At 41.5% G+C, this 15,055-nt stretch overlaps 1 protein-coding gene across 2 annotated transcripts in view; it reads left to right on the top strand.

The window, feature by feature from the left end:
• The first annotated feature begins 1,393 nt into the window (after positions 1 to 1,393).
• Positions 1,394 to 15,055, top strand: part of LOC117661774 (transient receptor potential cation channel subfamily V member 6-like) — a 93,029-nt gene continuing 79,367 nt past the window's right edge. For both annotated transcript variants that reach the window (XM_034410899.2, XM_034410900.3), the window contains exon 1: positions 1,394 to 1,982. In XM_034410899.2, coding sequence (XP_034266790.2) covers positions 1,855 to 1,982 — 128 coding nt within the window. In that variant the 5' untranslated portion in view covers positions 1,394 to 1,854. The remainder of the gene's footprint in view (positions 1,983 to 15,055) is intronic.

Raw genomic sequence — 15,055 nt, 5'->3', positions numbered from 1 at the left:
ATGCTTTGAGTTAAGTAGGTGACGTGTTAACCAGAATGTCCTTGTTGTTCTTCATTCATAGCCTTTTCTCTCCAATACTAATATTGTTATGAGATCTATAATAGTTTTCACCCTCATCTTAAATCAAAACGCAAGGTGAGTCTTTACTGATCACAGCAGTTCTGAAAGTCCCAATGGCTGAAGTCAGCTGATACCATGAGCAAATGAAGTCCCACTTCCATCTATGTTGGCTTTTCCTATAAAATTGGTGCCGTTCATTCCTGCAATGTCAAAACTAGGATTCATTTCCAAGTGGCAACATTTACCTGGCTGGCCTTGGTCTTTCAATCCAAAATGGGAAGGGATTCATAATCCCTTTCTCTATGATGGCAGGACTAGAGGGATTCCTCTGGACTTGGGAGAATAAGGAGGGATGGTCAGAGCTTGGATGGGACCATCAGGGCTGAAAACCAGATGTACCAGTCACTAAGAATAGAGTTTGTGGCTTGTGAGAGACTGCACTTTGACCACAATTCTCAATAATCCTTTTGGGCATGGAAGAGGTGCCCTCAAGTCATTGTTGACTCCTGGTAGCTTCTTCAGAAGTAGTTTGCCATTGTCTCCTTCTTAGGGCTGAAAGGAAACGACTGGCCCAAGCTCACCCACCTGGCTTTTTGCCTCAGGCAGGACTAAAACTCCCAGTTTCCCAGTTTCTAGCCTGGTGTCTTAATCACTACTTATCCAAATGGCTCTCTTAATGATGCAGGATCCAATCTGGATCAACTACGGGGACCAGAGGTTTAGTCTTCTGAGCTTTTGGAATCATGCAGGACCCACCCTCAGGGTACTTCTCTCTCACCAGAATGTGTGGTAAGAGAGAAGTACCCTGAGGATGGGCTCCAGCACGAGTCGAAAAGCTCAGAATACTAAACCTCTGGTCCCCGTGATTGACCCAGATTGGATCCTGCAACATTATCCCGGCACACGTATATTTGCCTTTTCTTCATGATCTTTACCATATAGAAAACATAGTTTCATAGAAACTATGTTTCAGTTTCCCTTGTTTGAAAACTGAATTTAAAAAGTGGTATACTAGCCTACCTGGAAAGGTTACTTACTAAATAATGAAAAATAATTCTGCTAACCACATGGTTTCTGAAAGGAAGGGGTACCTTCTAGGTCTGGGGCATAACGTTGGTCTTATCAACTCGAATGGGTCTACTTGAGATGTAGGAGTCTATTTAACAGATCACAATTTAAATCAGGGGTCTCCAACCTTGGCAATTTTAAGACTTGTGGACTTCAACTCCCACAATTCCTCAGCCAGCTTTGCTTGTGGACTTTGCTGGCTGAGGAATTGTGGGAGTTGAAGTCCACAAGTCTTAAAATTGCCAAGGTTGGAGACCCCTGATTTAAAGGAATAATCAAGAAGGCCCGAAGAAGGAAAGCTATAATTCTACAGCTCAAAAAATACTTTCGTCCCAAACCTCTTTCCGGGTCTCTTTAAACGCCAACAAAAACTTCTGTCGCGCTGGGCGGGTCTGCCTTCCTTTCTTCTCCTCCTCCTCCTCCTCCTCCTCTCGGTTCCTCCCCGGCAGGTTGTCCCTCGGATCCTGTTCCTGGGACTCCGCCAGGTACCGGCCTCGCTCAGCAGCCAGATGTTGCAACCGCCACCCCCACCTCCCCGCTTTGGACTCTGTCGGCTGCAGACTCAACCGTCTCCAGACCAGACTGGAGCTGGCCTCCGGCAGCCGGGCAGAAGGGAGGAGGACGGGGACGAAGGAGAGAAAGAGGAGGAGGAGGAGGAAGAAGAAGAAGGAGACGACAAGAACCGTCCCTTCGGGGATGCGCTGCTAAGACTGAGCCAACCCAACGATGGGGATGCTGCTGCCCGGAGACCGCGGCTTTTTCCCTAGGCTCTGGGCTGCGCTCCTTAGCAGGATACGCGGAGAGAGATCCTGGGCCAGAAAACTGGACGAAACCAACCTGTTGCAACAGAAGAGGTGGGTCCTCCAACCCAGGACACTCCAGATCCTGAAGGCAGGTCGGGGAGGGAGACGGGCCGCGAGTTACTGAGTTTAATATGAAAAGAGAGTTCCCAGGAGCGCGTCCAGAGAGAAGGTTGGCGAAACGCGTCCAGGGCGCGCGCGCGCAATTTTTACTAGCTCCTTCCTTGGTTTCGGGAGAAAAGATTGGCCACACGTCCGAGTTATACCTGGAGGGGGAAAAAAACTTTTAAACCTTTTTTTCTCCCCCATCAGGAGCAGGGTAAATACCTGGGCAGGGAAGAAGCTGTAACCAGATCTCAGCAAGTCCAGCTTGAGTGCACCTGCTGCCTGAAAGGCAGACAAGGCTGCATTCTGTGCCACAGGCAGCCAAGCAGACACTTGGATCCCTTTTCTGAACTCTGTGGTGGGACACAGGGGGAAGAGGGCAGTCACAAGAGGGTAGAGGAGATAAAATGTCTTTCTTTCTATGCTTTGTATGTTTGTTCAGTCTCAGCTTGTCATGAAAAAAAAAATACGTTGATGACCCTATTTAACCACAGTTTCTTAAAGGTTTTCTCTTTGAAGCTGCCACATGTGAATTAATTGCTGTATGACAATGCCCCTAAGCCTGTGGTGGCGTACATTATTCAGGCTTCTAAGCAAAAGAACTAGCAGCATTTAGACATCTGAGATTTGGGAGAAAAAGCTAGAGGACAGGGCTTAACAAGGGTTGAAGACGGGCCCTTTGGAGAAATTGAGTCCTGCTGATTCTTCTAATCTTTTCCAGATTTGTTTGTTTTTGTGGCTCATGTTGGACGAGCAAGTGGTAGCTGTGATTGGTGGGGCTTTTGCCAACTTAATCATGTGTGCCAATTGTGCCCTTTCGTGGACTGAGAGGCACTGTTTGTAGTCACTCATGCCTTAGTCAACTACCAAATGAATTACTACAATGCGCTTTACATGGGGCTGCCCTTGGAGAACATCCAGAAAGCCCAAAACATGATGGCAGGGGAATTTATGGATGCACCTTGGTACACTCCACTATTCCACATGCTGCACCTGCTCCTAGTGTGTTTCCAGATGGAATTCAAGGTGCTGGTTGTCATCTATAAAGCCCTTCATACTATATATTCATGAGACAGTCAATTTCCCAAGAATCTACCTATGGAATGATCAGATAAGAGAGGCATAGCCCACAGCTGCATAACGGGAAAAGAAAGAAACTCAGAAAGGAACCTTCCCTAATTTATCAGGCTGTAAAAGAGGCAGTGGAGATTTGTACTATTAGGCTTGCAAGACTATATTATTGCAAGATAAAATAAAATTAGCTGATCTGGTCATTTTTCTTGTCTGGTCTACCTGGAAAGGCCAACACTGAATCTGTCAAGCAAGATTGAGCCTGGTGAATATTTGGATTGAGACCCACTAGGCAATTCCATGGCTGTGGGTAAGATTGGGAAATAAGGATGTTCTGGAAGAGGGCAATGGTAACCTAAAAGTTGAAAAAAGGTAAAGATTTCCCTGTCAGTTGTCTCTGACTCTAAGACATGGTGCTCATCTTTCTTGGCCAAGAGAGCCAGTGTTGTCCAAAGACCATTTCTGTGGTCATGTGGCCAGCATGACTATATGAGAAAGTCACATGGTACCTGCTCATCTAGTCGCAGTTGCATGCTTTCAAACTGCTAGGTGGACAAACTACCTCCATATAATTCCACGAAATATGCATGGATGACTTTGTCTGTCTTTACCTTTCCTTTAAAAGTACCCTCATGAGGATACCTAACAAAGTAAAGGATTGAGCATCTTTCTTGGTTGGCTTGATAGTCATTAATGAAGCTGCAGAACGTGACTTTGAGATGAGACATTACACTGCTGCACTTTATTTGGAATATGGTAACACATGAGGTGGAAGAATGGATTGAGGGCATTTTTTATGCAAACCTGTTGGGGTAAATCAAAATACATATTGTGGGATTTTAAAAGATATTGGTATTTAAATGTATCTAGCTTTGCAGGACACTACTAGAATCTGCCACTGTCTCAAATGGAACTAGATTGTTTATCCTATCTTTACTGCTACTTATTTGGTCCAGACTAGGTCTGTCAAAGTGATGTAGACTAATGAGACCATCTATTTGGGTGATATAAGCATGCAGAGCTTTTAGTGTCTCAGAGTGAATTCAGAGTGAAGTGGTTGCTGAACATTTACTTTGATTGCCTGGTCAAAGAATGGGACAGACACATTTATAAATACCCCATAATCTATTTTGGGGCAGCACTTTGTTTTGTACAATGTTCGGAATATGTCCTGTTAAATATAATACAAGGAATCTTGAGGATTGATACTAGGCTCTTTTTGATCATTTAGCAATGAGATTTTCCATCCTTTTTTATTTTTAGTGCCAACACATTATGATGTAGGCTGCCATTCTTTAAACTCCTTCCATTTCTCTGCTGCTTACAGTGGATGCCAGGATCCAAAGTGATACTGCCATGGATTGTGTACTGTAAGGACAGATGGGGAAAGCAGACTGGCTACCTTAATGCAATTTATGATTTTCTATTTTGTACCATGTTTAATAAGGAACAGAGCAAGAGTTTTCTTGCTGCTTTTTTGCATAAACCATAAGATATCAGTGCTTTAACTGTGAAAACAAATTAGGCGTTTTTAATCATCTATTTCCATTTCTTGTATTATAGTCTGTCAAGGAGCCATGTCTTCTCATTCCAGCCAAAACACTGAATGAAATATTTCCTGCTCCACTAAGTTACAGGTTCTTGCCTCTGGAAACAAAACACGTTTCATTAAATAGTCATGGGAACATCCCTCAATTATTTATCATTGATCTATGATAATCTGTGGTGCATCCATTCATTCCGAGCGTGGTTTCAGGTAGGCCGAGAAGCAGTTGCACACTTCAGTGAGAGTAATTGAAGGGATAAGGGGGTGGAGAAATGGCACAGAAGAAAGACTGAAAGAGAATATCTGTAAGGAGAGTTGTGTTTCTAATATCTTGTGGGCAGTGGTGGGTTGCTCCTGGTTCTGTCCGGTTCTTGAGAACCAGTAGTAAAAGTGGGAGGCTCCACCCACCCACCCTGACATCATATTTGGCGATCTGCACATGCGCAGAAGTGCACATGCTCTCCCGTTGCGAACTGGTAGTAAAGTTAAGTAGAACCCACCCCTGCTTATGGAGGATTGCAAGAGATGTGAAGAAATGAATAATAGAGTACCCAGGGAAGTGACACAGCATGATTGCACAACTATTTTGATCTGTCAGATGAGCCATCACATGAGGAGTGGGTATAGTGCTCACTCGTGGGGTACTTTTCCTCCACTTCAGAACATGATGTACTCTAAAGCCTACTTAAATATTTTTATTCGTTCTTTGCTTTCTACTTACAACTTTTGTGTTTCTTCCTTCCTGAGATGAAGTTCCATTTGCTTGGGGATTCTTCCATTCATTGGCTTGTGGAACAGATTAAGCTGAAAAGCCATAGATGCGCCAAAGTCACTTTGTGACTTTTACTTTGGGAATTTGAACCCAGATGATTCTCGTTCTATTCCCATTGCCATGTTTATAGATTCAGTATTTTATCCTTAGCAACATTTTAAAGTCGAGATTTGGGTGCAGTTTCTCTGCTTCAGCCTTCTGACACAGGGGACTCCAGACTTGGCAACTTTAAGGCTTGTGGACTTCAACTCCCAGAATTCTTCAGCCAGCATAGCTGGCTTTCTGGAAATTGAAGTCCATAAATCTTAAAGCTGCCAAGTTTGGAGACCCCTGCTCTAGCATAACCTGATGCCCTCAAACTGTGTGGGATTTCAGTTCCAATCATTCCATAGCTGGATTATCATTTAACTAATCATGCTGACTATAAACTATGGAAGTTAGAGTCCGACTATCTCTAAAAGGAATCACACTGAAGAAGTTTACTCTCAGAGAAACTTGTTGTTCCATCATGATATATGGGTCTAAAGACTTGGACAAAGGTGCAAGTATACATTTAGAATGGAAGGTGTTACCTTTTATTTTTAATCATTAATGACCTCATAAATAAGATAATGGCTTGGAATGAGAATATCTTTGGAGTATTGTATTGTGACATTACAGTAATAATACTCCTACTCAAAGTTATGGAAGAATTTAGTTTCACTAACACCCAGGAAGATTTTAAGCATCTGTTATTATGAACCCATGATGGATTAAAGAATCAGAAAGAAAATATGTCAAGGCAAGGCCAGGTCTTGCTAAATAATTTTTAATTGTTGCCAGTATTCTTTACTGTAATTTTTGCTTCCACAGAAAATATAAATCAAGCATTGCTCAAATAAGTAATAGATGATGTGTGCCTTAGTCTGAATTCCTAATATATAAGGCTTCTAAGTCCCCATTTAACAACTGACTTATACAAAGACAGTTCAGAGTTACAACAGTGATGAAAAAGTAACTTTGTGACCAAGGTGTGCATTTTTCACCTTCACAGGTCTGTAAAGTAAAGGAAAGCTACAGTAAGATACTAAGCACAGATATGGTTTCAGTTAGTGACTGCTTTAATTAATGACTAAATCAAAATTTTGGTTGCTAACCGAGAACTGCATGTAGTTTCAAGTCACATATGGCAATTATTTATTACTGCTACTATTATATTTATTATAACATTTATAGACTGACCCCATCTTGGTGGCTCTCGATAGGATACAGAAAAGTCAAATCAAAATATAAATAAAATATAAATTTATTGTATATTATAAATATACAATAAAGCCATTAAATTAATACCATCAGTAGGCTATTACATATATTTCCAGCATAAGCCAGTTTTCTTTCACCTGTTTTTGTAATGATTATGAATGGAGATATATGTTGACGATGTTAATGTGAAACATCAATAAACAATGTATAAATATCATCAGAGGCACCCATACAGTAAATAAAGTAAGAACCAAGTGCTTGCTGGCATGAAAATGCTTTTATCTGGTTTTAATATGCTGGCAGAAGCCATGCATATCTCAGGGGGAGGGAGGGGCGCAGATATTCTATTAAGGGGAACCAGGTTAGAAAAGGACCACATCCTGTACATTTTAAAGGGATAAGGAAGCAGCAACAAGTCCCCTCTCATTGATCAGACTGGATGGACAGATTCAACTCTGCCAAGGAATTGACTGATATAACCCAATCCTAGATCATAGAAGGTCGGTGATAGCCTTGAATTGGATCTCTGCTATCAAAGCAATGACTTACAGTACATCATTTCATTCTTGCCTGTAGTCTGCCCCATCAGGCATGTTGTCATGGCACTTTGTACCAGTTGCAGCTTTTGGGTTATTGCAAAAGGTAGCTCAATTTAGAGTACTTTATGGCAGTCGACGTAAGTGATGCTAGTCTCTGATGTGAGGTGTTTAATTATAAAATAAAAGCTTATCAGTCCAAGAATGGGTGTATTTCACATGCAACAACTGCTTGGTTAATTACCTCTTTCCTTAATTTCACTGCCTATACTCTTACATTTCACTTCCCGTGGATCTCTCCTTTCACTATTCCCTCTACCCCGTTAACAGCAGCTACTTAGATAAAATTCAAGACATTTCATTTTGTTTGAGGTGCCACCAGATTACTTTATTATTTTTGCTGAAGGCTTCTCTGTTGGGAACTCAAGAACTCATTGTTTCTTGGAGGGCAGCCTTTAAGCATTTGTGAATCTTTAGAGCAGGGGTGTCAAACTCAAGGCGAGATGCTTAAATCTGGCCTGGAGGGCCACCCTGGAAACAGTGAAAGACCAGCCCGTGGTGCCACTGCCAGCAAAAAGGAGCCTTGGTAGTACAGTGGTTTAATGCACCCTGTTATTAACATAGCTGCCTGCAATTTCTGCAGGTTCGAATCTTACCAGGCTCAAGGTTGACTCAGCCTTCCATCCTTTCTAAGGTAGGTTAAATGAGGACCCAGTTTGTGGGGGCAATAAGCTGACTTTGTATAAATATACAAAAGTATGAAGTCTATTGCTTAACGCATTGTAAGCCGCCCTGAGTCTCCGGAGAAGGGCGGCATATAAATCAAATTAAAAAAAAAATGGATCTCAGGAGGCTGTGACGGCTTTCTGCAACTCTCTACCAGTGAAAACGAAGCTCGCATGCGGCCCTCCTGAGCTCCGTTTTCACTGGCAGAGGGTTGCAGGAGGCTGTTGCAGCCTCCAGAGATCCATTTTTACTGACAGAGTGCTCAGGCCACCACAGGTACCCCCGACATGAGTGACATTGAGCTGACCATGCCCACCCTGGCCACGATCACCTGGCCCCCAAGGTCAAACACAATCCTGATGGGCCCTTAATGAAATCGAGTTTGACACCTGCTTTAGAGGTACCTCAGAAGTGGTTCCTTTTATGGTGGGCTTAGTGTGTAATGCAAGATTCTTGTTGGGTGTGAGTAGAATTTTCCTTTTTGTGCATAAGGTAGTGTGCATGTTCCTTCACATTTCCAGCACTCTTATATTCAAGAGCACTTGGGAATAAGATTTTTGAGTCATATGCTTTGAGAGATGTCCCATTTTCCTAACAAATGTTCCTTTCTTAAATATACACATAGTACAAATGGGGCAAATTTTAAGTGGTTCCACTTTTGAAGCCCCATAAAATTCTGAGAGAAAAAAAAAAGGCAGATTGTTTTCATAGTCAAAACTTCCCAGACTCAAAATAATTAAAAGGAAATCATATCATATTTGCCTACTATTTTTCTTGTACTTGGTATAAGGGGAACTCTGGTTATCCCATAAAGATTTGTATCTACGTGCAGAGATCTAGACAGCCAAACCTTGCAGTTAGTTATGAACTTTCATTCCAAAAGGAGACATTGGGTGAAACCTGCTATCATGTGTTTTAATATAGGCTTTGCCAGATTGTGTAATGTCTCAGGAAGGGAATCAAGCCTGTTTTCTCCAGTATGGCAGGCTCTGGCTTCTTTCTGCTAAGATGATTTTATGCAAAATGGAATATTATTACGTGATGGATCCACATCTCTTGTTGAGATATCACAGCCAAACCAGTGTTTTATTCTCCTCTTGCTTTTCTTCAGATGATACTTTGCGGTGATAGGTAAATTAATTATTACGGGCTATTATTTACTTTTTTGGCTAAATTGGAACACCATTGGCCATCTGGTCCTTAATGGTGATTCCTTCTCCAAGGGGGCTTATAAATGAGACAAGAGGCAGGCACCAGGTGACTTAGAGAGAGGCAAAGTTTGCAAAAGTATTATTTAAAAGCATCACTGACTTCTCTTCCTGCAAGCAAACAAGGGAGAACCATCATCTGTAATGGGCAGAGAATGAGCTGGCAATTGAGAGGAGTGTAACTCTAAGGGCAGAGTGGAACTTAATGGCATACCCAGGAAAAGGAGATAGCTGAAACCTGATAGAAAACTCTACATCTGCTTGTGAGCTTTGTAAATCCACTGAGAGGTTTTTAAGCAACCATAACATAACTTTCCACCTAATAGTAACTAAGGATAACTTGGAATGCTCTCATGTATTATTTGATTTATAGATGAGGCCATATTCACTATCTCCTCAATTTGTGGAGAACAGTCAAATGTCTATCTGTACCTTCACTGCCAGTCTACTGTGTGGGGAGCAGAAGACAATTTTTTATAAAGAAATAAACAGGAATACTGGAAAGAGTGGCCCTACCACTTTCCCACCATTAATTTTAGTTGTAGCTCCCTCCAGCTTCAGGGATCCAACACATTACTTTTGAAGGAATACAATTCTTGAGAGAGAGAAAATTGTCCTTTCCTGACCTCATGTTTTGCATTTTACATCTGACTCTAAGCCAGAATTGCAAATAACTCTGATTGATTCATGGTCAACAGCTCCTGCCACATTCTTGCTTAACACCGCTTAGCAGCCGAAATGATTGAATTGTCTTCTCCATCTTGCACCTCCCAGGACATCTACAGAGTAGAGACAGCTAGACTAAATGAACCAGAAAGCTGTATGCTGAAAGTGGGACTCTAGATTTGTCATTATTGAATGTGCCAGGAGGAGGAAGGCAGTAACAAGTTGACCTCAGACTTCAATATTTTAAAGAAATGGCAAGTTAGGAGAACCACTGGCAGGAGGAAATGTATGTATGCACAAGGCCTAAGAAAACATAGTTTATTTTTTCTTTACCAAGTGGCCTAGTGATGAGATCCTTCCAAGTAATGTGGACTTTGTTTCACATCTGCACAACATTTCTTACGTTCTTAATAAAATCTACACTACAGTCTACACTCAAGAGCATATCAAATACTATCCAGCCCACCACCAGAGGGTACAGCAGCCTCCTTATCAGGGATGGTATTCACTTACCTTCGCTACCAGTTTGCAAATGTGAGAGTGCGCACCTGGAGCCTTCTGTGCATGTGCAGAGGGTAAAAAACGGGATGTGATAATGGCAGGTGGACGGAGCTTCCCGCCGCCAGCACTACCAGATCACACAATCCGGATAGAGCCGGCTGAATTTCACCACTGCTCCTTATACTTAAAATGCATAGAAGTGAAGCACCTCAAGGATTACTCCAAAATGAAAGCCCAAGTTGACAAATTAAATATAAAACTCAAGGGCCAGCAAAACTAAGGTGACCAGATTTTAACATTGGTAAAGAGGGACATTGTGGGCATGGCTTATTTTGTGGGCGTGGATATCTGGTCATGTGACTGGGTGGGCGTGGCTAGCTGGTCATGTGACTGGGTGGGCGTGGCTAGCTGGTCATGTGACCGGGTGGCCATGGCTATGTGTATAGGGTAAGGTGAACAGATTTTAACATTGGTAAGAAGGACACCATTGTGGGCGTGACTTATTGTGTGGGCGTGGCTTGGAGGCCATGTGACTGGGTGGGCGTGGCTAGCTGGTCATGTGACCGGGTGGCCATGGCTATGTGTATAGGGACTACTCAGAGGGCTGAAAAGTCATTTCTGACAGGTCCTCACACTTTTGACTGGTCCTCACACTTATGACCATCCTCACATTTATGCCCGTGCAGTATTCTTAACAACCATGTCACTCATTTCACAACTGCTTCTCTTCACCATGGTGACAAGATAGGGCAAAAATATAAAATGTGAGGACAGTCGTAAGTTCGAGGACTGGTCAAAAGTGTGAGGACCAGTCAAAAATAACTTTTTCAGCCCTCTGAGTAGTCCATATGCACAAAAGGACTAACCAGAGGGCTGAAAAAAGTCATTTCTGACAGGTCCTCGCACTTTTGACTGGTCCTCACACTTATGACCATCCTCATATTTATGCCCATGCAGCATTCTTAACAACCATGTCACTCATTTCACAACTGCTTCTCTTCACCATGATGACAAGATAGGGCAAAAATGTAAAATGTGAGGACAGTCATAAGTTCAAGGACTGGTCAAAAGTGTGAGGACCAGTCAAAAATAACTTTTTCAGCCCTCTGAGTAGTCCATATGCATTAAAGGATACAGCAATAGAGAGGGATGAAGGAATGGAAATTAGAGTAGGAGTGAGGGTAAGAGAGGGAGGAAGAGAGGAGGAGAAGGAGAAAGGAAGAGGAAGTAGGGAGGAGAAAAAGAGGGTGGGGGAAGAGAAAGTAAGAAGGAAAGAAAAGAGAGTGGTGGTAGGTTTGAGGAGAAAGATTGCTGTACAATAAAAAAGATGAAAGGGAAGAAAGCCAACCCCAAGCAAATATAAAGATATTAAGATTAAGAATGAATTGTTAAACTTTAAAGAATAAAAGAGAACAAATATGAATAAATGGCAATAATTAGAAACACACATAAACATACAATGTATTTTCTTTGAACAGAATATTTGGCTGGTTCACAAATTTAAACAGCGTTTAGTCATTTCAATTAAATTTACAATTTCTATATTTCCTTTTTGCCATATTTATTCCTCATCTATTTTTTTTAAAAAAACAATATGACCCTTCATCCTCATCTCTAATCTTAATCAAATTCAATTTTTCCCTTCTATTCTATATTATACCCCTTCCCATTGTCATCTATTTTTATATCCATCCTCACATTGGTTAATTATGTAATTATGTAATACAGTTGTTAAATACAAATTCAACATTTTAATATAAATCAATTAGTTATATAACTATCTTTTTTGTATATTAATCAATATGAACATGAATATTCCAATTATTTCCATGCAATCCAATTTCTTACAAATCAATTAATTATATTTACCAATAATAATAAACCAAATAATTTCCCCCATATATTCCTCCAAACCACAACTTAACCATTTCTGCTTTCAACACAATATACAATTATTAATAGTATCTCAATTATTACAATTCCCTAGTTAAATAGAGCTTTTTTTCTTTTGTGTTTTAAAATCTTGAACTCTCCTCTTTTGCCCAAAATTTCCCATTGTTTGCAGTTTTGTACCTACCTTTTTTGGTGAGGAAAAAGAAAAAGAAAAAGAAAGAAATCTCTCTCTGCCTCATTTTGTCACGTTGCAGGTTTAGTTTCGCTTTCGCCTTTGTTTTCAGTATAGCTAGGGGGGAAAAAATCTGCTCCAGGAACTTTTTGCAGCTTTTTGCAGCTAATTAACCTAGCGGAAGCTGTTAACAGGGGCTGTTTTTTCTATTTTTGCAGGCATGGGTCTATTCATTTTTTTTTAACACTGATCAGCTGTAGGTCGGCCCTTTAAAGCCCCGCGGCAAGAGTTTAAAGAGTTTTTTTTCCCTCTAGCCATCAGCGGGGATTCAGGAGGCAGCCGGGACTCAGGAGGCAGAATGAAAAATCGGGACTTTTTTAAAACGCCGCGGGACGCGGGACAAATTGCTCAAAAGCGGGACTGTCCCGCCAAAAGCAGGACGTCTGGTCACCTTAAGCAAAACCTCCAAATAAACACTTCCGTACATCAATGTGGATGCTATGCCAGCCATGAGGCAAGGAGATGTGAGAATGAGTAGTCATCCAGTAGTGGCCTGGAGGGATTCTGGAGGAGCAACTTCCACCATGCACGCCTCACTTGTCAAGGGCAAATACTTGGTCCAGGCATCATTGCTGAAAATATTTGCTGAAGGCAAAACAGGACTTGCCTTTCTTTTCAGTCAATAGGCTATAAAAACGAATGGGAATTTGTATACACCTAGTTATTCTGGGAAGATTTATAGAAAAGAGGACGTTAGAGGTGCAGGACGTCTTATAACAAATTTTGCTAGGGAGGAGGCACCAAACAGAAAAACAAATATTCCAGCATAAAGTTTGGGGAGAGGATTAAACCAACCCTAATGTCTTGGGTTGTACAGTTCCTTAATGAGCACCACTTAGAACAAGTGTTTTCTGTTTTTCCCATAGTAGAGATAGGACAGACTGCACTATGTCTAAAACTCTCCAGCATGTTCATGACAGGAGGGCATTTTGAACTGTGGTGATGGCCATTATGCTGCCAGAGAAAGCAGCCTTGTTCCAAGGCAAACTCTTGGTCCACCTAGTTACCAATTGTCTATCTGAAATGGTGTTTTCTCATTTTGCAGGAAGATGCTGAAAATCAAACCTAGAGCTTTCCTAGGCAAAACAATGACTTCAGGTGCTTTGCCGTAAAGGGCTCGTTGCGGAAATGATGTAAATCAGGGGTGTCAAACTCAAGGACCAGGAGCTGGATCCATGGGGCCCATGGGGCTGCCCTGGAAACAGCAAAGGATTGGCCTGCAGTGCTTCTGCCAGTGAAAACGGAGCTCAGGAGGGCTGTGTGTAGCCCTCTCAAGCTCCATTTTCACTGGCAGTGGGTTGCAGGAGGCCATGGCAGCTGAAAATGGAGCTCGGGAGCCCATTTCCGCTGGCAGAGTGCTCAGGTCACCACAGGTGCCTCTGACATGAGTGACGTCGAGCTGGCCATGCCCACCCTGGCCACGCCCAGCCTGGCCCCTCAAGTTCAAACACAACCCTGATGCGGCCTTCAATGAAATCGAGTTTGACACCCCTGATGTAAAGCAATCAAAACCAAGATGTTCAAATGCACTAGGGTAGAAAGTGATGTGTTTTACCCTGCATTATTTATAGCTTTTAATGGCGTTGTAAACATGATAGACCATTCAGGTTACCAAGGCTCAGTCTTTTAGTCAGGATTTTAAACCCAAATTGTACCACAGGATATGCTTGCCAAATGTATAACCTTCTTTGCTTGTTATTGCTAGCTTTGGCTTGTGGACTTAAATTTAAGACCTACCTAAATGTGAATTCTACAAACTTGAAAAGCAGGGAGGCCAATCATGTTTTTAAAACCAAATTTCATGAGCAACTAGCTGTTACACTTGCTTTTTTTCCCCTTTTTCTTTCCAAAGAAAACAAGACAGAAGGGCTGGCTAAGGAATGTGGTGCTCCGCATGTCATTTCTCAATAGCATTTACAGAATGTTGACACAACAGTCATTCAACTATGAATTGTTCAGAAGGAGTTGGGTTTTTATCTATTGCTGTCATCTTTTAGCTTTGATAAAAATCTAAGGTTTAATTATAGTGCTCAAACAGCCCAAAGCCAAAGTATTTTACAGCTCAAACATTGCCCCAGGGAAAGTACTCAAACTTAATGACCTGACACAGTTTGAATATTAAATGCAAAATTAGAATAAAGGTGTGGAGGGGAAAAAGCTATATTTATATATCCCACTATGTGTGACACTGCTGTTCATTGATGGGGTTAAGATAGTAGTGCAATCCTGCCTCAGAATTAGTTCTTGGTCTCTTGCAAATAGTTTCTGTGTTCAAAAAACCTCCCATCCCATACATGTGGATATTCATGCTTGCATAGAACATATTGGATAATTAGATTAGATTAGATTATAGATTAGATTTTTTATCCTGTCTTTATTATACTTATAGATAACTCAAGGCTGCAACCATACCTGATACTTCTTTCTTTCTCTATTTTCCCCACAACAACAACTCTGTGAGGTGAGTTGGGTTGAGAGAAAGTGACTGGACCAAAGTCACCCAACTAGCTTTCATCATTGATTGTAAGAAAGATGAGCTGAGTTAGAGAGGAGCTATCTTATTTGGGTTATCTAGTTTTGGAAATTTAGTTATTGAACTTCGATATTGTTAAATTTTAATGTCATATAC

This window comes from Pantherophis guttatus, chromosome 2 (assembly GCF_059756535.1).
Source record: "Pantherophis guttatus breed Tessera chromosome 2, ASM5975653v1, whole genome shotgun sequence".
NCBI classification, from domain to species: Eukaryota; Metazoa; Chordata; class Lepidosauria; order Squamata; family Colubridae; genus Pantherophis; species Pantherophis guttatus.
The sequence above is the reverse complement of the archived record's forward strand: the minus strand, read 5'-3'. Positions and strand labels throughout refer to the sequence as shown.